This window comes from Microcaecilia unicolor, chromosome 4 (assembly GCF_901765095.1).
Source record: "Microcaecilia unicolor chromosome 4, aMicUni1.1, whole genome shotgun sequence".
In the NCBI taxonomy this organism is placed as follows: domain Eukaryota; kingdom Metazoa; phylum Chordata; class Amphibia; order Gymnophiona; family Siphonopidae; genus Microcaecilia; species Microcaecilia unicolor.
The window spans coordinates 69,215,183-69,240,870 of record NC_044034.1 but is presented as its reverse complement, the minus strand read 5'-3'; the positions used below and the strand labels follow the sequence as shown (position 1 = coordinate 69,240,870).

At 46.4% G+C, this 25,688-nt stretch overlaps 1 protein-coding gene across 1 annotated transcript in view; it reads left to right on the top strand.

Annotated features, from left to right (window-relative positions):
- Positions 1-25,688, top strand: part of ATP8A2 (ATPase phospholipid transporting 8A2) — a 1,572,980-nt gene that overhangs the window by 1,242,121 nt on the left and 305,171 nt on the right. Inside the window, exon 32 of the mRNA XM_030202396.1 lies at positions 1,873-1,980. Within this exon, the coding sequence (XP_030058256.1) occupies positions 1,873-1,980 (108 nt within the window). The remainder of the gene's footprint in view (positions 1-1,872; positions 1,981-25,688) is intronic.

Sequence of the window (25,688 nt, the reverse complement as noted above, 5' to 3'; positions counted from 1 at the left end):
AGGGGGAGCACTTACCACCACCCATTGAGGTGGCAATAAGGGCTCCTGCGCTAACCCAGCGTTAATTGGGCAGCGCGCAGCACAGCATACCTATGCGGTACTTCCCTTTTAGTGAGCGGTAAGCCTGCGTTGGGCTTACCGCAGCTTTGTAAAAGTACCCCTCAGAGAACCACCATGTTTACAGTTTGACCAGAGGAAATAATTCCCTCAGTAACAGACAGTTTAAGTCAAAGAGTTCAAGATGTCTGGGGTAAGATTGTAGCACTGAGTCATACTGACATAACTAGACCAAAGATGTACATTAACAGAAATCTATAGAAGCATTCCTTATAACAATATAGCAATATATCTGCATACATTCTATGACAAACAGTTACAGTGTATAAATCAATAGTTCTGTTAGTAAACATGCAAGAGACTGTACTTGAATAACCATAATAAAACAAGGATACAAACAGAATTATTTATGATAAAAATCAATTAACATGCGTATTTTAAAAATATAAAAAAACTAGTAAAAGAGGCCTGTTTCAGAGCAAATGAAACGGGTGCTAGCAAGGTTTTCGTCGCCAACACCCCCCCTCCCTCCCTGGCCAATCCCTTCGTCGTTCTGCCATTGCTCCGCCCCCAACATCATGACGTTTGACGCGAGGGCGGGGCCCGGAGCGATTTCCCACCCACCCCCCCCCCGCCTCCCTGCCTCCCTCCCTGCCAACCTGTTCGTTGTTCTGCCATTGCTCCGCCCTCGAGGGCGGGGCCCGGAGCGGTTTTGGTGGCTTCACCACCACGAACCTTCGAACCTTTTTGAAGGAAGTCAGGGCTTGGCTTCACTGACGTCAGTGTCCTCAGAACGTTGAGGGTGAGTTTTATTATAGTAGATATAAAAGGCCCTTTTACTAAAGCATGTTAGAATCTGGGTTTAGCACACCTTAATGCGCTAAACCCAGATTCAACAAAACACTTGTTGAAAACATGTTCCCTTTTTTTTGTTTTGTTTTGCTATGTACTGATGTTCTCATTAGCACGTACCTGCAAAATGATAATGTGGGAGCACTTACCACTTCATATTTAGGAGGAGCTAAGTGCTCCGGTGTTAACCCAGCATCATCCAATTATCATACGCTAATCAGAACACGCTAGCAGAATAATGTTTCAATGTCCATTCCCCACCCTACACATGCCCCCTTCAAAAAAATATTTTAAAAAAATTAAATTACGTGCAGAAAAGCAGAAATGACTGCAAAACGCATTGTGGTAAGCATTTTCTTGCACATTAACCCCCAGATTCTATATAGTGCGCCTAGAGATCTGTGCAGAAATCGACGCGGATTCTATAACTGATAACAGCACTTAACAAGCAATAATGAGCATTAATTGGCACTGATTTGAATTTAGGCACACAACTCGCTAAGCGTATTCTGTAACGTGCGCAGGCAAAAAGGAGCATGGTTATAGGCAGGGAAATGGGTGTTTCATGGGCATTCCAAAATTTAGGCGCCTAATTTTAGAATATGGCCTAGTGCCCCTAAATCTATGCGCATGGATTTATTCCAAGTTTTAGTTGGTGTAAATGGATGCACATTGATTTAGGCGCTGAAATATGAACTAAACATATTCTATAATCGGCGCCTAAATCTAGGCACCGATTATAGAGTACATTTAGTAAGAACTGATTTCAGCACCGATTTTTTTAGGCACCATATATAGAATCTCCTCCTAAGCACACATTAGGGCTTAACTCTCTTTAGTAAAAGGGCCCCTAAATGGTTAAATCAGTTCTTGAGAAGACCAAGAAGTAGGATTTTTCAGTAAAATAGTCTGCTTTAAGTACAAAGCAAAGTTTTGTTGTTCTATGTTATTATTCCCTCACAGTTTAGTCATCTAGCCGTATGGGGAAGCATGCTGCTATGGTTGCTGTTCTTTGGAGTATACTCTATAATCTGGCCAATCATTCCTATTGCACCAGATATGCTTGGACAGGTAAGTCAATCTTTATATAGTGAGTTAGAGTGGTTAGTGTACTAACTTTAATCTGTAGCATCTTTTACTTCAAGCATGAGGAATTATTCTTGCATTGTTTTCTCAACAATAAGATCTCTCAAAGAGGAACATTCACTGAAAGAATGTAGTAAATTCCTTAGTTTATGTTTAAAACTAGTGGAACCAAGCCCGTTTGAAACGGGCCCTAGGAAGGCTCTCGTGTAAGCGATTTTTCCTCTCTCTCTTGCCCTCCCCTCCATGTCCAGCGATTCTTTCCTCCCCTTCCATCCCCTCCGTGTCCCCTGTGTGTGTGTGAGAGAGAGAGAGAGAGAGAGGTGCTAGGAGTCCCTGTGACAGTGGAGGGTCAGTCGCTCCTTATAGCCAGTTGTTAAGAGTGGGAGAGAGTGTGTGTGTGTGCTTGTGTGTGTGTGCTGGATTCTTTCCTCCCCCCCCCCCCCCCATCCGTGTTCTGTGTTCCTGTGTGTGTGTGTCTGATTAAAATGGGCAAGATTTTTTATTTCTGAAATGTAAAGAGAGAGAGTGAGAGTGTGTATATATGTGTGTGTGTGAGAAAGTGCGTGTGTGTGAAAGAGAGAGAGACAGAGAAAGTGTGTGTGTGTGTGTGTGTGCGTCTGTGTGAAAGAGAGAGACTGTGAGTGAGTTAAGAGAGAGAGTGAGAGTGTGTTTATATGTGCATGCGTGAGAGAGAGACAGAGAAAGTGTGTATGTTTGTGCGTGTGTGTGTGTGTGTGTGTGTGAGAGAGTGTGAGTCAGTTGAGAGAGAGTGTGTATATGTGTGTGTGCGTGTGTGTGAGAGAGAGACAGTAAAAGTGTGTGTGTGTGCATCTATGTGAAAGAGAGAGAGTGGGTAGAATAGCGGTTTTAAAGATGAACGTATTGCCGCGCTTGATGTACCTGTTCCAAGTTCTTCCTATTCGGGTCTCTAGGGGCTTCTTGTCCGGTGTGTAAGATAAATTGGTCCGTTTTGTATGGGCCAATAAGCACCCTCGTTTGCCTAGGTTTCTATTATACAAGGATAGGAGGAGGGGGGCTTGGGAGTGCCAAATGTTTTGTGGTACTATAAGGCGGCCCAAGCGCGAGCAACTTTTGAGTGGTTTCAGGATCAGCCTCATAAATTATGGGTGAAGTTGGAACAGGCTGAGGTTGGTTCTTGTCCGCTTAGTGCCTTGATGTGGATCCCCAGTTAGCATAGGTTGTTATGTAAAGATTTGTGTCCTTCGATTCTTTCAACATTCACTTACTGGGACGGGTTGTTTCTTAGACCAGAAGCGGTGTTATCTAAGCACTCGCCGATAGCGTACAACCCTCTATTTCCCCCGGGTGTTTCCTCAGTGATCTTTCGCAGATGGTGGTCCTTGGGGCTGGTTTCTTGAGGTCAGTTTTTTGAAGAGGGCCGTGTGCTTTCTTTTGAATCTTTGAAAGAACAATATAACCTTCTACCAAATTATATGTTTGCCTGTTATCAGTTGAGACATTTTCTTACCTCAAGGGAGATCCAGGCCACTATAGTGCTGGAAGAATCGTTTATTGCAGACCTTTGTGAAGATTCCAAAACTACCAGGGGTCTGATTACATGTCTGTATTCCTTTTTAAGGGAATGAATGGGTCCTAATCATGCCCATAGGGAGAAATGCCAACAGGAGCTGGGGGTGACCATTGGTGAGGGTGACTGGTCCTTTTTTGAGAATAATTGGTTAAAAATTTCTATCTCAGTTCCTTATGAAGAAAATGTAGTTAAGGTGCTCTACCGGTGGTACTTGACTCCGGTTAGGTTGCACCACATGTTTCCTGGAGTTTCACCACTGTGTTGGCGTGGCTGTAGACAAAGGGGAACGAAGGGTCACAAATGGTGGACTTGTAATAAAATTAGGGCCTATTGGAAAGCAATACAACATAGATTGCAAAGGTGGTTCCTTAGGCCGGTCAAGTGGTCTCCTGAGTATTTTCTATTTTCAAAAAAACCGCCAGGTCTAACAAAATCTCAAGCATTGCTAGCCAGACATGCAATGGTGGCAGCGAGAGTTGTGGTTGCAGGTTGTTGGAAATCACCTACAGTCCCCCCATTGACCAGATGGCTCAACAAATTATGGTATATCTGTGAAATGGAGAGACCGGGCAGTAAGGGGCCATATGGAGGCGAAGTGGGAAGCGATCTGTCAGCCCTTTCTGAAGCATTGTGAATGTTAGGGGGGGCAGAGTGTGGAGGTTGGGTGGGTTGGGGACGGTTGGGAATCGGTTGCAATTGAGGGGGAAGGTTGGGGGGAAGGGGGGGTTAGGTCACTTTATTAAAAATTTCAAAAACTTGGGAGTCATAGTTTGAACAGTTGTTAGATTTGGTTTACATATAGGGCTAGTCTTATTATTGTTTAGAGATGGTGTAAGGGTTTTGCTGTAACAATCTGGTGGTTTAATTCTTGCTTGCTTGTACTATGCTCTCTGTTGTGTGTAGTTTCATTGTATAGGAATCCTTCAAGTTTCAATAAAGACTCATTTCAAATAAAAAAAACAAAACTGGCCCAAGAAACAAACTTTGTGGCACACCACTGGTAATATCCGTTTCCTCAGAATGAGCTCCATTTACCACTACCCTCAGTTGCCTTCCACTCAATTAGTTCCTAACCTAGCCAGTCACTTTAGGATATACCAAGGGCACCCAGTTTATTTATTAGTCATCTATGTGGAAACATGTCAAAGGCTTTGCTAAAATCTAAATACACCACATCTAGTGCTCTCCCTCAATCCAATCACTCAGTCAAAGAAATTAATAAGATTTGTCTGACAAGACCTGCCTCTAGTGAAACCATGTTACCTTGGGTCCTGTAATCCATTGGATTCCAAAAACTTTACTGTTCTCTATTTTAAAAGCATTTCCATTAATTTACTTACCACAGAAGTCAGACTTACCAGCCTGAAGTTCCAAACCACTTCTTTACTTCCACTTTTGTGGAGAGGGACCACATCTGCTCTTCTCCAGTCCTCCGGGACCACTCTTGACTCTAGAGAAGTACTGAAAAGGTCAGCCAGCAGAGCTGCTAGAACTTCCATAAGTTCCTTTGGTACCCTTGGATGTGTGCCATCCAGCTCCAACACTTTATTCCCATTGTTAAGTACATAAGTATTGCCATACTGGGACAGACCAAAGGTCCATCAAGCCCAGAATCCTGTCTCCAATAATGGCCAATCCAGGTCACAAATACTACTACTACTTAACATTTCTAGAGCGCTACTAGGGTTACGCAGCGCTGTACAAATTAATAACTAAGGACAGTCCCTGCTCAGTAGAGCTTACAATCTAAAGGACGAAATGTCAAGTTGGGGTAGTCTAGATTTCCTGAGTAGAGGTGTTGTGATTAGGTGCCAAAAGCGACATTGAAGAGGTGGGCTTTGAGCAATGATTTGAAGATGGGTAGGGAGGGGGCCTGGCGTATGTGCTCAGGGAGTTTGTTCCAAGCATGGGGTGAGACGAGGCAGAAAGGGCGGAGCCTAGAGTTGGCGGTGGTGGAGAAGGGTACTGAAAGGAGGGATTTGTCTTGAGAGCGAAGGTTACGGGTAGGGATGTAAGGGGAGATGAGGGCAGAAAGGTAAGGAGGGGCTGCAGATCGAGTGCATTTGTAGGTTAGTAGGAGATACCTGGCAAGATCCTAAAAAAGTGCAATACATTTTATGCTGCTTATCCCAGAAATAAGCAGTGGATTCTCCTGAAATCCATTTTAATAAGGGTCTATGGACTTTTCCTTTAGGAAGCCATCCAAACCTTTTTAAAATCTCGCTAAGCTAACCGCCTTTACCACATTCTCCGGCAACGAATTCCAGAGTTTAATTACACATTGAGTGAAGAAAGATTTTCTCTGATTTGTTTTAAATTTACTACTTTGTAGCTTCATTCCATGTGCCCTAGTCCTAGTATTTTTGGAAAGAGTAAACAAATGATTCACATCTACCCGTTCCACTCCACTCATTATTTTATAGACCTCTATTATATATCCCCTCAGCCATCATTTCTTCAAGCTAAAGAGTCCTAGCTGCTTCAGCCTCTCCTCATAGGGAAGTAGTCCCATCCCCTTTGTCATTTTCATCGCCCTTCTCTATACCTTTTCTAATTCCACTATATCTTTTTTGAGATGCGGCGACCAGAATTTAACACAATACTCAAGGTGTGGTCACACCATGGAGCGATACATGGGCATTATAACGTCATCATTTTTGTTTTCTATTCCTTTCCTAATATACCTAACATTCTATTTGCTTTCTTAGCCGCCGCAGCACACTGAGCAGAGGGTTTCAACATATCATGAACGACGATACCTAGATCCCTTTCTTGGTCGGTGACTCCTAACTTGGAACCTTGCATTACGTAGCTATAATTCGGGTTCCTATTTCCCATATGCATCACTTTGCACTTGCTCACATTAAACGTCATCTGCCATTTAGACACCCAGTCTCCCAGTCTTGTAAGGTCCTCTTGTAATTTTTCACAATCTTCTTGCAATTTAACAACTTTGAATAACTTTGTGTCGTCAACAAATTTATTTACGTCACTAGTTACTCCCATCTCAAGATCATTTATAAATATGTTAAAAAGCAGCGGTCGCAGCACAGACTCCTGTGGAACCCCACTATCTACCCTTCTCCATTGAGAATATGACCACTCAACCCTACTCGTTGTTTTCTATCTTTTAACCAGTTTTTAATCCCCAATAGGACACTACCTCCTATCACATGACTCTCCAGTTTCCTCTGGAGTCTTTCATGAGGTACTTTGTCAAACACCTTTTGAAAATCCAGATACACAATATCAATTGGCTCACCTTTATCTACATGTTTGTTCACCCCTTCAAAGAAATGTAATAAATTGGTGAGGCAAAATTTCCCTTTACTAAATCCATGTTGGCTTTGTCTCATTAATCCATACTTTTGCATATGCTCTGTAATTTTGTTCTTTATAATAGTCTCTACCATTTTGCCCAGTACCACTGTCAGGCTCACCAGTCTATAATTTCCTGGATCTCCTCTGGAACCTTTTTAAAAAATTGGCATTACATTGGTCGCTCTCCAATCTTCCGGTACCACGCTTGATTTTAAAGATAAATTACATATTCCTAACAATAGTTCCACAAGTTCATTTTTCAATTCTATCAGTACTCTGGGATGAATACCATCCGGTCCAGGAGATTTGCTGCTCTTCAGTTTGTCAAATTACCCTATTACATCCTCCGGGTTTATAGAGATTTCTCCGACTCATCAGCTTTGAATACCATGTCTGGCACTGGTATCTCTCCCAAATCTTCCTCGGTAAAGACAGAAGCAAAGAATTTGTAAAATCTCTCCGCTATGGCTTTCCAGCTTATTTTCGAAAGAGAAAAACCTAAATCGGGAGATAGATGTTTGTCTCGCAAAGGCGCCCAAATTGGTATAAACGAAAGCCGATTTTGTGCGTTTCCAACTGCACTCCGTCGCGGAAACTAATAAAGTTGACGGGGACGTGTCGGAGGCGTGGTGGAGGCGGAACTGGGGAGTGGTTCTCAGCCGAGGAGAGATGGACGTCTTTAGCTGATAATCGAAAAAAAGACGTTTTTACCGTGATTTTGGGTCACTTTTTTTGGACCCTTTTTTTCACGAACAAGTCCCAAATGACCACTGGAGGGAATCGGGGATGACCTCCCCGGACTCCCCCAGTGGTCACTAACCCCCTCCCACCAAAAAACCCCCACTTTAAAAACTTTTTTTCCAGCCTGTATGCCAGCCACAAATGCCGTATCCACCTCCATGACAGCAGAATGTGTTCGATCCTGTCACAGCCTTTCCTGGGTCTGATGTGGCTCTCAGGTGCAGTACAGGGTCACATCAGCATTGCATTGTGGTGGGTGTAGGGTATTGGGCTCCGTGATTTCATTAGCTTGTGTTACAGTCTCATGATGTTGGTAGTTGGTAGGCTCTTCTCCCATGGTGCTTTTCCCCCTGCCTACTGGGTCAGAGTGTGCCCTGTTGTGTTTCCTGTTGTAGTTCATGCAGTAGTGGCCATTTTTGTAAGCCAGTTTTAGTTCCCTTTCCTGTGTTAGCCACGTTAGATAACTTAGTTCTTCCCTTGAATGTGGCTGACAGAGGGCATTGCACAGCATTCTGCCAGCTCTGACCTACTGCTAATCTCAGTACCAGGGAGACTCGTTGCCAGTGGGGCACAACCTCTGATCTGCAGTTAACTGTGAGTAAACGCGGTTATTCCAATAAAGGACGTTTTCGGAGAGATTAGTCTTCAGGTGTCAACTGGTGTGCCAATGTTATATAGCAGCAACAAGTCCTAGAGGCCTGCGTGTATGCAGGTCCCTGGAGCACTTTTAGTGGGTACCGCAGTGCACTTCAGCCAGGTGGCCCCAGGCCCATCCCCCCCCCCCACCTGTAACACTTGTGCTGGTAAATGGGAGGCCTCCAAAACCCACTGTACTCACATGTAGGTGCCCCCTTCACCCCTAAGAGCTATGGTAGAGTTGTACATTTGTGGGTAGTGGGTTTTGGGGGAGGGGGGTTGGGTGTTCAGCACCCTTGGTAAGGGAACTATGCATGTGGGAGCTTTTTCTGAAGTCCACCGCACTGACCTAGGGTGCCCAGTTGGTGTTCTGGCATATCAGGGGGGCTAGTGTACTACGAATCCTGGCCCCTCCCACGACCAAATGGCTCGGATTAGGACGTTTTTGAGCTGGGCGTTTTTAGTTTACATTATCGCTAAAAAAAACAAATGCCCAGCTCAAAAACTTCCATTTTTTCGAAAATACGGTTCGGCCCGCCCCTTCACGGACCCGTTCTTGGAGATAAACGCCCATGGAGATAGGTGTTTCCGTTTGATTATGCCCCTCTTTGTCTTCCCTGATTGCCCCTTTTACCCCTTGGTAATCTAGCAGTCCAACTGATTCTTTTGCCAGCTTCTTGCTTTTAATATACCTAAAACAATTTACTATGTGTGTTTGTCTCCAACCCAATCTTTTTTTCAAAGTCCCTCTTTGTATTCCTTATCAACGTTTTGCATTTGACTTGACATTCCTTATACTGTTTCTTATTATTTTCAGTCGGTTCCTTCTTCCATTTTCTGAAGGATTTTCTTTTAGCTCTAATAGCCTTCACCTCACTTTTTAACCATGCCAGCTGTCTTTTGGTCTTCCTTCCTCCTTTTTTAATAGAGGGAATATATTTGGCCTGGGCTTCCAGGATGATATTTTTGAACAGCATCCATGCCTGATGTAAATTTTTGACCCTCGCAGCTACTCCTCTTAAGTTTCTTTTTCACCGTGCTTCTCATTTTATCATAGTTTCCTTTTTGAAAGTTAAATGCTAATGTATTAGATCTCCGGTGTATACTTACTCCAAAGCTAATATGAATTCTGATCATACTATGATTACTGTTTTCAAGTGACCCCATCACCATTACCTCCCGCACCAGATCATCCGCTCTACTCAAAGGACAAGATCTAGCATTTTTCCTTCTCTTGTCCACTTCTGTAGCAGCTGCTCCATAAGCAGTCCTTGATTTCGTCAAGGAATTTTACCTCCGTAGCATGCCCTGAAGTTTCATTTACCCAGTCAGTATCGGGGTAATTGAAATCACCCATTATTATTGTGTTGCCCAGCTTGTTAGCTTCCCTATTTCTGCTAACATTTCTACATCTGTCTGTTCATCCTGGCCAGGCGGATGGTAGTATACTCCTATCATTATCCTTTTCCCCTTTATGCATGGAATTTCTATCTTGCACCACTGGCAACGATAATTGATAGTTGGAATATTGAATTTCATCTTTTTGCAGACAACATACAATTGATTCTTTTCATAAAAGTTGATCAAGCAAAAGCAATAGATGACTTGAATACCAAATTTGACAGTTTACATGATTAGCTTTGTACACTTAATTTACTGTTAAATATTAACAAATCTTCAGCTATGTGGCTTTCACGGTTGCAAAAGCCCTTAGAGATTTTACCAAAAATTCAGAAATTTCTCTTCTGCTTTGAAAACCTACAGTTTTTATTTCGTGCAACCGCACCTTGAGTACTGTGTTCACTTCTGGTCGCCGCATCTCAAGAAAGATATAGTAGAACTGGAAAAGGTGCAGTGAAGGGTGACAAAAATGATAGCGGGGAGGGGACAACTTCCCTATGAAGAAAGACTAAGGATGCTAGGGCTTTTCAGCTTGGAGAAGAGACTGCTGAGGGGAGACATGATAGAGGTATATAAAATAATGAGTGGAGTGGAACAGGTGGATTGAAGCGTCTGTTCACGCTTTCCAAAAATACTAGGACTAGGGAGTATGCAATGAAACTACAGTGTAGTAAATTTAAAACAAATAGGAGAAAATGTTTCTTCACCCAACGTGTAATTAAACTCTGGAATTCGTTGCCGGAGAACGTAGTGACGGCGGTTAGCTTGGCAGAGTTTAAAAAGGGGTCGGACGGTTTCCTAAAGGATAAGTCCATAGACCGCTACTAAATGGACTTGGGAAAAATCCACAATTTCGGGAATAACTTGTATAAAATGTTTGTACGTTTGGGTAGCTTGCCAGGTGTCCTTGACCTGGATTGGCTGCTGTCAGGGACAGGATGCTGGGCTCGATGGACCTTTGGTCTTTTCCCAGTATGAGATTACTTATGTAGTTATGTACTTAAATGTGACAAGTTTTTGAGTCTGACTTACAGGTAAGTGCTGTAGTTAAATCTTGTTTTTGTTTTTTTTAATGAAATTGATTCCACGATTATGACCCTTTCTATCCAAATCTAGCTTTGTTAAAATAGTTCATTCTTTTATTTACAAGTTGTTTAGACTATTATAACTCATTATGCCAAGGACTGTCAAAGAATAGTTTGAGGAGGCTTCAACTGGTGCAGAACACTGCAGCCAAATTAGTATCATGTGTCACCAATCCTGCTCAATTTAGATTGGCTACCAGTTACAGCTAGAATGTCATTTAAATTGCTTTGCCTTGTTTATAAGGCCTTTTAAATGGGACTACCAAAAAACCTGTCTGAAAAATTAGTAAAGTATGCACTTCCACAAACCCTTTGCTCCTCTCAAAAATGCTTGATGCAGCTTCCTGTTTTGCATTTTGTTAGGTTATCAACCACCAGAAATTTGTTATGCAGGCTCCTTTCTTTGGAATTCATTGCCCGCTGAATTTCATAGTACTCCTAGTTACTGCATTTTGTAAAGCTTTGAAGACTTGCCCTCCCCCCCTTTTACAAATTGCTCTAACAGCTGACGGTGCAGTAATGCAAGCACAAAGTGAATGGACTGTGCCAGCATTGCCGCACGGCTTTGTAAAAAGTGCGGGGGGGGGGGGGGGGCTGGTTATTCAAGATAGTTATGGCCTTTCTGAGGCTTGAATTTCTCTTATTAAGAATTGTTTTTGTAATCTTATAGTTTATCTTTCATTTAAGTTTATATTGTAATTATGTAATTTTTTCTTTGTATTTAGTGATTTTATTATAAACATATTTTATTTTATTTTTATTGTAAACCACTTTGATGCTTTATTTTATTAAGCAGTATATCAAATCAGTCAAATCATAGAACTGGTATAAATGCTCATACATAGTTGTCAGAGATATGCACGAAATGTATAGTATTCTATAAGCTATGAGCATAAATGTGAGTTCGGCCCACACTCCATTTAGACTCTGATTATCTGTAAAATATGAGCTATGGAAGATCATGTTTACAGAATAGCATGTAGCCAGATGTTTGGCATTTATGGGAGTATGTGCTTCTATTGTAGTTGTGTATATGCACATAAATGTTAGTGGTTCTGTACAGAATGCATTTGCCTCCAGATTCTTTATATGACAATGAAATTTGCGTGTGTAATTTGGATATGTGGCCAATTTGCGTACACAACCTAATTGTTTAGCAAGCCATTCAGTGGCAATAATGGGCCACTAACAAGCAACACATCTTTCTAAGCATATTCTGTAAAAGGGTGCATATAAATTCTAATACGCTGAACTCAAAACGGGGTGTGACTATGGAAGGAGCATAGTCGTTCCTAAAAATTACACATACTGTTATAGAATTTCTCCGAGGACAAGCAGGCTGCTTGTTCTCACTGATGGGTTGACGTCCTCGGCAGCCCCCTCCATCGGAAAGTTTACTAGCAAAGGCCTTTGCTAGTCCTCGCGCGCCCATGCGCACTGCGCATGCGCAGCCGTCTTCCCGCCCGAAACCGGCTCGAGCCGGCCAGTCTTCTTTCGTCCGCGCTCGGTACGGTTGTGTTACACCGTTCGTGCCCCAGAGAGTCGACCTCGTGCGTCCTTTTCGACGTGTTTTTCTCTTCAACTTTTCACAAAAAGTTCGGGAAGCGCTCCGGAAGTGTTCCGGAAGACCCTTTCGGGTTTTCTGCCCTTCCCGTATTCTTCAGTTTTTTGCCCCGTAAGTTTTCTTTCGTTGTCGGGGTAGGCCTCTTTTGGCCTCGGTCGAGATTTTTTCTCCCTCTAAATTTTGGTGCTTCAATTTTCGCCATTTCGGCTTTTGATTTCGCCGGCGTGATTTTTCCGCCCATGACATCGAAGCCTTCCAGCGGCTTCAAGAAGTGCACCCAGTGCGCCCGGGTAATCTCGCTCACTGATAGGCACTCTGCGTGTCTTCAGTGTCTAGGGGCCCAGCACCGCCCTCAGAACTGCAGTCTGTGTTCCCTGTTACAAAGGCGGACTCAGGTAGCGAGACTAGCCCAGTGGAACGTTTTGTTCTCGGGCTTTTCGTCGGCATCGGCACCGGAGGCATCGAGTGCATCGACGTCGTCAGCGTCCGGACCTTCTCCCTTGGCTGCCGCTCCATCGACTGCATCGAGGCATCGGACCTCTGCATCGGCGCCGAGGCATCGGGCGACTGCATCGACGTCGGTGGTACCGAGACTTCGTCTGCTGATGTCGTCGGACGGAGGTGCATCGTCAGGAGTGCAGGTGAGGGCTGTCCATTCCCCTGCTGGTGGCGGTGAGCCTTCGGGTGGGTCTCCTCCTACCCTGAGGGCTCCTGCGGTACAGCCCCCCCGGGATCGACCCTCTTCGGTCTCGGCCCCGAGGAAGCGACGGATGGATTCTACGTCCTCCTCGTCGGTGCCGGGGAGCTCCGGTGACATGCTTCGGAAGAAGTCGAAGAAGCATCGACACCGGTCTCCTCCCCATGTCGGCACCGAGAGCTCTGGGTCGCCGAGGGATTCGGCACCCAGTAGGCATCGGCACCGAGAGGACCGCTCACCCTCTGTTCAGGAGGTGTCGATGCGCTCCACTCTGGACAGCCCGGAACAGCCTCCTCGCCCGGAACAGGTTCTGACGTCGACGCCTGCATCGACCTCTCAGCCTTTTTCTGCAGCCACTCTAAACGAGAGCCTCCGGGCCGTTCTCCCAGAGATTCTGGGAGAGCTGTTGCGCCCTACCCCTCCGGTACCGGCGGTGCTTGCGCCTCCGGTACCGTCGAGCGCGGCGCCGGCTGGCCCATCGCCCAGGTTGAGGTCCCCGACGTCGGTACCGCGTGCGGTGCCGACCGCGGCCACCTCCCAGGAAGGCTCCCCGACTACATCGGCGGAGGGAGCTTCACCGATGCGGGCGAGGGAATCTACCTCTCGACGCCCCCACCGTGGACGGGGTTCCACCGAGTCGAGCAGGGCGAGGTTGCAGACACAGGTTCGTGAACTTGTGTCTGACACCGAGGGTGAGGCCTCGTGGGAGGAAGAGGAAGATCCCAGATATTTCTCTGACGAGGAGTCTGAGGGTCTTCCGTCTGATCCCACCCCCTCTCCTGAAAGACAGCTTTCTCCTCCCGAGAGTCTGTCTTTTGCTTCCTTTGTCCGGGAGATGTCTACGGCCATCCCCTTCCCGGTGGTTGTGGAGGACGAGCCCAGGGCTGAAATGTTTGAGCTCCTGGACTATCCTTCTCCACCTAAGGAAGCGTCCACTGTTCCCTTGCACCATGTCCTGAAAAAGACATTGCTTGCGAACTGGACCAAGCCACTAACTAATCCCCACATTCCCAAGAAGATTGAGTCCCAGTACCGGATCCATGGGGACCCAGAGCTGATGCGCACTCAGTTGCCTCATGACTCTGGAGTTGTGGATCTGGCCCTAAAGAAGGCTAAGAGTTCTAGGGAGCATGCTTCGGCGCCCCCGGGCAAAGACCCTAGAACCTTAGACTCCTTTGGGAGGAAGGCCTACCATTCTTCTATGCTCGTGGCCAAAATCCAGTCTTACCAGCTCTACACGAGCATACACATGCGGAACAATGTGCGGCAGTTGGCGGGCTTGGTTGATGCTCTTCCCCCTGAGCAAGCCAAGCCTTTTCAGGAGGTGGTCAGGCAGCTGAAGGCGTGCAGAAAATTCCTGGCCAGAGGAGTTTATGACACTTTTGATGTTGCGTCCAGGGCCGCTGCTCAGGGTGTGGTGATGCGCAGGCTCTCATGGCTGCGTGCCGCCGACCTGGAGAATAGACTCCAGCAGCGGATTGCGGACTCGCCTTGCCGTGCGGACAACATTTTTGGGGAAAAAGTCGAGCAGGTGGTAGAGTCTCTCCACCAGCGGGACACCGCATTCGACAAGTTCTCCCGCCGGCAGCCTTCAGCTTCTACCTCTACAGGTAGACGATTTTTCGGGGGAAGGAAGACTGTTCCCTATACTTCTGGTAAGCGTAGGTACAATCCTCCTTCCCGACAGCCTGCGGCCCAGGCTAAGCCCCAGCGCGCTCGCTCTCGTCAGCAGCGTGCGCCTCAGCAAGGCCCCGCGGCTCCCCAGCAAAAGCAAGGGGCGAGCTTTTGACTGGCTCCAGCAGAGCATAGCCGACATCCAAGTGTCAGTGCCGGGCGACCTGCCAGTCGGAGGGAGGTTGAAAGCTTTTCACCAAAGGTGGCCTCTCATAACCTCCGATCAGTGGGTTCTGCAAATAGTCCGGCAAGGATACACCCTCAATTTGCCCTCAAAACCTCCAAATTGTCCTCCGGGAGCTCAGTCCTACAGCTTCCAGCACAAGCAGGTACTTGCAGAGGAACTCTCCGCCCTTCTCAGCGCCAATGCGGTCGAGCCCGTGCCATCCGGGCAGGAAGGGCTGGGATTCTATTCCAGGTACTTCCTTGTGGAAAAGAAAACAGGGGGGATGCGTCCCATCCTAGACCTAAGGGCCCTGAACAAATATCTCGTAAAAGAAAAGTTCAGGATGCTTTCCCTGGGCACCCTTCTCCCCATGATTCAGCAAAACGATTGGCTATGCTCTCTGGACTTGAAGGATGCCTACACTCACATCCCGATACTGCCAGCTCACAGACAGTATCTGCGATTTCAGTTGGGCGCACGCCACTTCCAGTACTGTGTGCTACCCTTTGGGCTCGCCTCTGCGCCCAGGGTGTTCACAAAGTGCCTAGCTGTGGTAGCAGCGGCGCTTCGCAGGCTGGGGGTGCACGTGTTCCCATATCTCGACGATTGGCTGGTGAAGAACACATCCGAGGCAGGAGCCCTGCAGTCCATGCAGATGACTATTCGCCTCCTGGAGCTACTAGGGTTTGTGATAAATTACCCAAAGTCCCATCTTCTACCAGTGCAGAAACTCGAATTCATAGGAGCTCTGCTGGATTCTCGGACGGCTCGTGCCTATCTCCCAGAGGCGAGAGCCAACAACTTGTTGTCCCTCGTCTCGCGGGTGTGAGCGTCCCAGCAGATCACAGCTCGGCAGATGTTGAGATTGCTGGGCCACATGGCCTCCACAGTTCATGTGACTCCCATGGCCCGCCTTCACATGAGATCTGCTCAATGGACCCTAGCTTCTCAGTGGTTTCAGGCTGCTGGGGATCTAGAAGACGTGATCCACCTGTCCACGAGTTTTCTCGAATCCCTGTACTGGTGGACGGTTTGGTCCAATTTGACTCTGGGACGTCCCTTCCAAATTCCTCAGCCACAAAGAGTGCTGACAACGGATGCGTCTCTCCTGGGATGGGGAGCTCATGTCGATGGGCTTCACACCCAAGGAAGCTGGTCCCTCCAGGAACGCGATCTACAGATCAATCTTCTGGAGTTGCGAGCGATCTGGAACGCTCTGAAGGCTTTCAGAGATCGGCTGTCCCACCAAATTATCCAAATTCAGACAGACAACCAGGTTGCCATGTACTATGTCAACAAGCAGGGGGGCACCGGATCTCGCCCCCTGTGTCAGGAAGCCGTCAGCATGTGGCTCTGGGTTCGCCGGAACGGCATGGTGCTCCAAGCCACATATCTGGCAGGCGTAAACAACAGTCTGGCCGACAGGTTGAGCAGGATTATGCAACCTCACGAGTGGTCGCTCAATTCCCGAGTGGTGCGTCAGATCTTCCAAGAGTGGGGCACCCCCTTGGTGGATCTCTTTGCATCTCGAGCCAACCACAAAGTCCCTCAGTTCTGTTCCAGGCTTCAGGCCCACGGCAGACTGGCATCGGATGCCTTCCTCCTGGATTGGGGGGAGGGCCTGCTGTATGCTTATCCTCCCATTCCTCTGGTGGGGAAGACTTTGTTGAAACTCAAGCAAGACCGAGGCACCATGATTCTGATTGCTCCTTTTTGGCCGCGTCAGATCTGGTTCCCTCTTCTTCTGGAGTTATCCTCCGCAGAACCGTGGAGATTGGAGTGTTTTCCGACCCTCATCACGCAGGACGAAGGGGCTCTTCTGCATCCCAACCTCCAGTCTCTGGCTCTCACGGCCTGGATGTTGAGGGTGTAGACTTTGCCTCTTTGGGTCTGTCAGAGGGTGTCTCCCGCATCTTGCTTGCTTCCAGGAAAGACTCCACTAAGAGAAGTTACTTCTTTCATTGGAGGAGGTTTGCCGTCTGGTGTGACAGCAAGGCCCTAGATCCTCGCTCTTGTCCTACACAGACCCTGCTTGAATACCTTCTGCACTTGTCTGAGTCTGGTCTTAAGACCAACTCTGTAAGGGTTCATCTTAGTGCAATCAGTGCATACCATTACCGTGTGGAAGGTAAGCCGATCTCAGGACAGCCTTTAGTTGTTCGCTTCATGAGAGGCTTGCTGTTGTCAAAGCCCCCTGTCAAGCCTCCTACAGTGTCATGGGATCTCAATGTCGTTCTCACCCAGCTGATGAAACCTCCTTTTGAGCCACTGAATTCCTGCCATCTGAAGTACTTGACCTGGAAGGTCATTTTCTTGGTGGCAGTTACTTCAGCTCGTAGAGTCAGTGAGCTTCAGGCCCTGGTAGCCCAGGCCCCTTACACCAAATTTCATCATAACAGAGTAGTCCTCCGCACTCACCCTAAGTTCTTGCCAAAGGTCGTGTCGGAGTTCCATCTGAACCAGTCAATTGTCTTGCCAACATTCTTTCCCCGTCCTCATTCCTGCCCTGCTGAACGTCAGCTGCACACATTGGACTGCAAGAGAGCATTGGCCTTCTATCTGGAGCGGACACAGCCCCACAGACAGTCCGCCCAATTGTTTGTTTCTTTTGATCCCAATAGGAGGGGAGTGGCTGTAGGGAAACGCACCATATCCAATTGGCTAGCAGATTGCATTTCCTTCACTTACGCCCAGGCGGGGCTGGCTCTTGAGGGTCATGTCACGGCTCATAATGTTAGAGCCATGGCTGCGTCGGTAGCCCACTTGAAGTCAGCCTCCATTGAAGAAATTTGCAAAGCTGCGACGTGGTCATCTGTCCACACATTCACATCTCATTACTGCCTGCAGCAGGATACCCGACGCGACAGTCGGTTCGGGCAGTCAGTTCTTCAGAACCTGTTTGGGCTTTAGGATCCAACTCCACCCCCCGAGGGCCCTGTTTGTTCTGTTCCAGGCTGCACTCTCAGTTAGTTGGTAAATTTTTTAGGTCAATCTCAGTTATGTCCTCGCCGTTGCGAGGCCCAATTGACCATGCTTGTTGTTTTGAGTGAGCCTGGGGGCTAGGGATACCCCATCAGTGAGAACAAGCAGCCTGCTTGTCCTCGGAGAAAGCGAATGCTACATACCTGTAGAAGGTATTCTCCGAGGACAGCAGGCTGATTGTTCTCACAAACCCGCCCGCCTCCCCTTTGGAGTTGTGTCTTCCCTTGAACTGTATTGTCTTGCTACATACTGGACTGGCCGGCTCGAGCCGGTTTCGGGCGGGAAGACGGCTGCGCATGCGCAGTGCGCATGGGCGCGCGAGGACTAGCAAAGGCCTTTGCTAGTAAACTTTCCGATGGAGGGGGCTGCCGAGGACGTCAACCCATCAGTGAGAACAATCAGCCTGCTGTCCTCGGAGAATACCTTCTACAGGTATGTAGCATTCGCTATGCCTGACCCGCCTAAGTTAGGCATGGCCATTTACACCAGGTTTTAGTTGGCGTAAATGGTCACAACTAAATAAGCACTATACATCTAATATAATAAAACGCACTGTGAACATTCTGAGGACAAAGATTCTGAAGTCCCAGCACACGATAAAGGGTTCATGGTTTCATGGTGGTGAAGCCATCCGACATAACACGGACCTATCAGAAGGGACCTATCAGAAGGGGCTTGCCCACTAACAAAGCAGAACTGTTACCAGGCAACGGAATGCGACATAGAACTCACCTATCAGAAGAAAAAAACAGAAGAAGGGAGGAGCATTCAGCTGTAGAATGCCTCATTGTCTGAACAGCACAGAGAGCAGACAAACGCCGCTGGAAACAGAGAATATCCCAGCACTGGGTATGTACACAAATATTGATGTTGGACCCGGGGAAACAGGCGTACAGCGTGCCCCTCGCCATCTGCAACGTGCGCCGCCACCTGCAAAAATTAAACCCGACCTAGCCTGCATCACAGACTGACCCAGGTGGGGGGAGGAGTAGGGAAACTACTCCTCCCCAGCCTAGGATTCGGTAGAGACTGGCTGGCAAACTGCTTGAATATACAAAACCGCTAACTCCTTCAATATACAAAACCGGAGGCAACAAAGAAAAAAAAAAAGAAGCGTGCCCCTCGCCATCTGCGACGTGTGCCGCCACCTGCAAAAATTAAACCCGACCTAGCCTGCATCACAGACTGACCCAGGCGAGGGGAGGAGTAGGGAATAGGATTCGGTAGAGACTGGCTGGCAAACAGCTTGAATATACAAAACCGCTAATTCCTTCAATATACAAAACCAGAGGCAACAAAGAAAAAAAAAAAGAAGCGTGCCCCTCGCCATCTGCGACGTGTGCCACCACCTGCAAAAATTAAACCTGACCTAGCCTGCATCACAGACTGACCCAGGCGAGGGGAGGAGTAGAGAATAGGATTCGGTACAGACTGGCTGGCAAACTGCTTGAATATACAAAACCGCTAACTCCTTCAATATACAAAACCTGGGGCAACAAAGAAAAAAAAAAACATTATCACGCACGTGCACATAACTGGAACACCTCCCCCCCTTCACCTTCTCACGAACCAGGACGTGCAAAACCATCCCCCGCCTCAAAAAACCCATCACCCACCTTGAGGATGCACACACCGCGCTGCTTCCCGCTGCGCATTCGTCCTGCATTCCTCCTGCATCGTTCCTACGCTGCTGCCCTATAACGAACCGAAAGATTGGCATACTCTCCCTTCCGCAAACCACACCACCCAAAACAAGACGCCGCTGCTTGCCACAAGGACCAAAAATACCGTTAAAACCGCCGGCCCCAGACAGTGCTGCTCTCCCGCCAACCAACAAAAAACATCCCCGGCATAAGGCAACCCCTAACCCACCTCAAGGATTCCCCGACCTTAGTCACCCCAGGAAAAGACAGCGCAGCTTCAAGCTTTTCTCTTCAAAGGAAAAACTACAGGAGAAGAAAAAAAAAACTACATGCTAGCGCCCATTTCATTTGTTTCGGAAACGGGCCTTTTTTACTAGTATTCTATAAACCACATCTAACTTAAGGTGAGGTTTACAGAATAGCAGTAAGTGCTGGGTTGTTTGTGCTGATTTTTAGGCACCATATATAGAATCTAGTCCTTGGTGCATAAATGTAGCCCTTCATTATAAAATTACTCCCTAAATTACAAAATGTGGAGAAGTGTTTGAAAGTGATAGAGCCACAAGTTCAATCTTTGCAGGCAGTAAAAGTATCTGCTATCAAGGAGAGTCCTTGTGCCCATCACAAATTAGAATCTTACATGTCTGGAAGGGAGCACCGTGTGGTTTTTTGTCTTCTATCATTTGGCACAGGAGCAGTATGTTTAATTCCTTGGGAGTGAAATGAAGGTATCTCAGGGCACTGCCACACTACTGGGCAGTTTTCCCCCTTCCCCCTCTCATGAATTTAGCCATAGAAAGGGAGGGTAAAACCAGGTATCAACTGCCTAGCCTGGTTTAGGACTCAGCTTCTGCCCAGGCTGATCTGAAAATTGCTACCAAGGGTTGGCCGGACTCAGCACTGTAGGACTGATCTCATAGATCCCAAGTTGAAGACCTCTGAGTATAAGATGACAAAAATAAAAAAGACATTGTAGCACAGGTCCAGTCTCTCACGGTCCAGTCTCTCACTGTCTACTCAAGTGAACAGAGCTCTACAGATTTTTCTGGGAGGCAGAAGGATCAGCTACTTATGGCAATTGGGAAGCACTATAAGGCAATTGAGGGATTACCTCCCTGCTTAATAAAGGCTATTTGTTTTGGCTTCTCGAGCTCTAAGGTGTGGAGTGAATTCTTGGGAGTTCCTCTTTCTCCCTTTGAAAGTTTTGTTGGGTCAATAGGACTAAGCCTTGCTGGCATTATTTTTGGAAGGCTTTCCTCTTCAGAGAAGGTTCTTTCAGACTGTCTGCAAAGCTCTCTTCCCTGTCACGTTCTGTGAGCTTATTTTCCTGCTCTTTTTGGCCCATGGGAGATAAGACTCTCTAGGGACCCTGTCTCTACCAGCTGGGTAAGCTCTGACCTTTTAGTTCTCCTTCTTGATGGAGCTATTCTTTTTCTTTGGTCTCTAGATTCTTAGTCTCTTGATCCTTTCGCCCAGCTTCATTTTTTCCCCTCAATTCTGCAGGGTATGTAATATCTTTGCAGCAGTTCCCCACACCCTGGGCTCCCGGGACCAACAATGAGCACTTTCTGTCACAGGTTATTCTTATGGAGGCCTATTTCTGGAATTTTGCTGGTCTCTACATCTCCGGTGAGAACCTAATCCTGTGTTTGCTCTTCATAGCCTTGTTTTCCTTCCCATGCTTGCATCTGTTATCTCAGTCTCTTCCTGGGCATGTCCTCAGGGAAGTCCTAGCAGAAGGCAACAGTTTTTTAACTCGAGATTTTGATCAGCATGCTCCTGAAAGCAAGGGGCAGCCTCAGAGCACTCTTACTGGCCAGGGTCTGATGTGCAAATATTATAGTGATTCAGGGGGAATCCTAGTTATTTCCTATTACATTATAAGATAATAAAAAGAGTAAGAATAGCTCCTCCTGGGAAGTGGCAGTCTGCCAACCTGTGGGTTACAGGTTCAAGACTAGCTTTTGCATAGTCGCTATTACAGCTGGAAAAAAAATCTGTTTTGTTGTGTCTTGGCCCTAAATCTATCAAATTTACAGACAGGCCCTTCTGCTCCTCCATTCCGTTTCAGGGAAGGGTTGTGTCAGAGTTTGTCTGTTGGCAGGATATCTTTCTCTGATTACACTCTGTTTCTGTGCAGTCCTCCAACAGAGTACAAAATAAGCAATATCCTTGTCTCTGGTAACATAAAGTGAAACTATACAAAAACCAGGACTGTAGCCATCTAAAATATGTACTGATTGTCTCTCAGTGTCATGATTTGCAGAACTCAACATATAATGTATAGTATTTTAGTACCCCGATATAACCCACTTTTTCAAATGCAGACAATAAAGCTGCTAATCAGTGGTATAACACTTCTTTCATTGGGTTACTCTCAAAGTTCATGGGAGGGTTTTTTTTTTTTTTTACATAATTCATCCCCCATCACCCGAGTGCTATAAGTGTAATATAACCACTTTGCAATAATAAATATCGTGAACACTGTGTACTTAAAGTTGCCTCACTGGTAAAGTTGCCTCGCTGAGAGCAGAAACACACTATAAGTGTCCAACAGACGCCTTCCCCTGAAACCGCCCGACTCCGCGGGTTTCATACACTTTCATCAGGGACAAGGGTTAAGGCCACGATCTCTCTTCCTTTAGATCCTCTTGAACACCGCGAGTTCTGCAAGTTGTGACACTGAGAGACAATCAGTACATATTTTAGGTGGCTACAGTCCTGGTTTTTGTAGTAGTTTCTGTGCAGTCCTCAGCATATCAATAGTGGAAGCTTCATAAAGTTGGTGTATGCAGGCTTTGAGCTGTTTACTTTAGGTCTCAGATGAGTCTGATATCCTACCAGTAGTTGGCTCGTTCCTTGCTTTGAGATTCCAGTCCCATACAGGGTAGCAGTGGTTTATGGGAAATTCTGCTTTCCCTTCTAAAGCACTTGGCTATTCTAAGGTCCCCTGTTGGGCTCCCGCACAGTTCTTGGAGGAGGCCAGCTCCAATTCTGTTGCTTTTCCAGGATCTCAGTGAGATGGAGCACTAGGAGGGTAATTCTCAAAAGATTACCTAAAGTGTGTGTGCTAAGCATGAATTCTATACTGGTAATTATGTATGTAACTGCCATTATAGAATACTAGTGGAAGTCCATAGTTACATAGCTCGATGGCTAGTATAACTGCTTATGCCTAACTGCTGTCAGACGCATAGCTGACAGTTTTCTATAACCTTAGCGCACAAGTGCTAGACACATCTTGACCCTCCTGTGCTCCTCCCAGGTCCACATTGCAGATGCAAGCAAAAGAAATAATGCACTAAGGTTTTAAAATACCAACTAAGTGCAGTTGCGCACATAACTGCAAATTAGTGCAATTAGCACCAATTAATTTCAAATATAGCCAATTATGACTACCAATTAGCACCTAATTTAACATTTAAATTCTATGACCTATGCATGCAATTTTGTATGCTAAGTGCGAAAATGGGCACACAAGATTATAGAATTAGAGAGTAGATGTCTTTACTCTTTGCCATTATTCCTTACTAATTTCTACCCAGGTTTGCCTTTTGTTTTGAGTAAGTTGCAATGTTCTGGAAACTGGCAAAAAGAGTTTTCTACTTCAGAGCCTTTAGTAGGTGGCCTTTTGAGATTCATTTCACCAGTGTAATTGCTTATAGTCCTTGTTCCCAGAAGAATCCAGATTCCTTTCCCCTTGGCTTTGGGCTTGTCTTATGCATCGTCCAGGTTGCTCTGGGTAGCTTCATCCTGATCATTCAATGGAGTTGATCTTGGAGACATCTTTGGTACCTTGTCCAAGAGGATGGGCTTTCAGTGGTAGCAGCAGCTTAAATTTAGCTGTTTTGTTTCCTCCAGACATGTTTATGCATAGAGTGTAGGCACTGTTCCCTCTAAGCTACCTTCAACCACATTGCTGCCAGAGAGGGGTGGTGTTTCAGTATTGTGTTTTCAATTATTAGGGACAGACAGGTCCCTCTGGAGTTCTGCAGATTTTGCCTGTCCTTCAAAGTGATATTTATTTATTTATTTATTTATTTATTGGGATTTATTAACCATCTATATTGAAACAGCACCACTATGGGAAGCAATGTAGGTGGAGGAATCCAGTGCAGCTTAGAGAGAACATTAAGCTTAGGGAAGATGAGTGCCAGGTTCCATTTTCAAGGTTCCTGGCTCCTGCTCACTGCTTATTTGTAGAGTACTACTACTACTATTTAGCATTTCTATAGCGCTATAAGGTATACACAGCGCTGCACAAACATAGAAGAAAGACAGTCCCTGCTCAAAGAGCTTACAATCTAATAGACAAAAAATAAAGTAATCAAATCAATTAATGTGTACAGGAATGAAGGAGAGGAGGGTAGGTGGAGGCGAGTGGTTACAAGTGGTTACGAGTCAAAAGCAATGTTAAAGAGGTGGGCTTTCAGTCTAGATTTAAAGGTGGCCAAGGATGGGGCAAGACGTAGGGGCTCAGGAAGTTTATTCCAGGCGTAGAGTGCAGCGAGACAGAAGGCGCGAAGTCTGGAGTTGGCAGTAGTGGAGAAGGGAACAGATAAGAAGGATTTATCCATGGAGCGGAGTGCACGGGAAGGGGTGTAGGGAAGGACGAGTGTGGAGAGATACTGGGGAGCAGCAGAGTGAATACATTTATAGGTTAGTAGAAGAAGTTTGAACAGGATGCGAAAACAGATAGGGAGCCAGTGAAGCGACTTGAGGAGAGGGGTAGTATGAGTAAAGCGACCCTGGCGGAAGACGAGACGGGCAGCAGAGTTTTGAACCGATTGGAGAGGGGAGAGCTTTTCAGGAGCAGGAAATACAAATTAAGTATTTTTTTAATTGGTTGCTGGCAACGCTCCCTGATAGAGCTGCCCCTGGCCTGTTCCTATCTGTAGGTATGCCGTTGTGCTGCAAACTGGATAACTGGGGATGAGTCATGATTGGGGTAGAGGAGGCGGGGAAGGAGCTATTAACCACAAGAATCAGATGTAACTGAGTAAAAGTTGTAAAAATGGTGAAATTATTACTTCAGTAAAAGAAAAATTAACAACTGTTTCCTGTGCTTCTTTATAAGTGAGCATGACAAAACTTTTACTTAAGAATCGTCAGGAAAAAACAAATTTTATAAACTTTTATGTAGGTAATCAGTGGGTCACCATTCAAGTTTGAACAGGATGCGAAAACGGATAGGGAGCCAGTGAAGGGTCTTGAGGAGAGGGGTAGTATGAGTAAAGCGACCCTGGCGGAAGATGAGACGGGCAGCAGAGTTTTGAACTGACTGGAGAGGGGAGAGGTGACTAAGTGGAAGGCCAGCAAGAAGCAGATTGCAGTAGTCTAAACGAGAGGTGACAAGGGTGTGGATGAGGGTTTTGGTAGAGTGCTCGGAAAGAAAGGGGCGGATTTTACGGATGTTGTAAAGAAAGAAACGACAGGTCTTGGCGGTCTGCTGGATATGAGCAGAGAAGGAGAGAGAAGAGTCAAAGATGACCCCAAGGTTTCGAGCTGAGGAGACAGGGAGAATGAGAGAGCCATCAACAGAAATAGAAAACGGGGGGAGCGGGGAGGTGGGTTTGGGGGGGAAAATGAGAAGCTCGGTTTTGGTCATATTTAATTTCAGGTGGCGTTGAGACATCCAGGCAGCAATGTCAGACAAGCAAGCTGAAACTTTGGTTTGGATGCAAGGTGAGATATCAGGGGTAGAAAGGTAGATTTGGGAGTCATCAGCATAGAGATGGTAGAAAAAGCCATGGGATGAGATTAATGAACCAAGGGAAGAAGTGTAGATAGAAAAGAGGAGGGGACCAAGAACAGAACCCTGAGGTACGCCGACAGGCAGAGGGATAGAAGTAGAAAAGGATCCACCAGAGTGAACACTAAAGGTGCGGAGGGAGAGGTAGGAAGAGAACCAGGAAAGGACAGAGCCCTGTAAGGATATGCAGATGAGCTGCAAGTCCTCCACAGCACCTGAAAGGCAGCCGGTGGTAGAGGTGGGCACCTCTCAGCTGAGGAAAGGCTTACCAGGGGTTAGGCCGAAGCCAGCATTCCTCCCCCTAAGGGGGACCATGGCATTTGAATGGTGACCCACTGATTACCTACATAAAAGTTTATAAAATTTGTTTTTTCCTGACGATTCTTAAGTAAAAGTTTTGTCATGCTCACTTATAAAGAAGCACAGGAAACAGTTGTTACTTTTTCTTTTACTGAAGTAATAATTTCACCATTTTTACA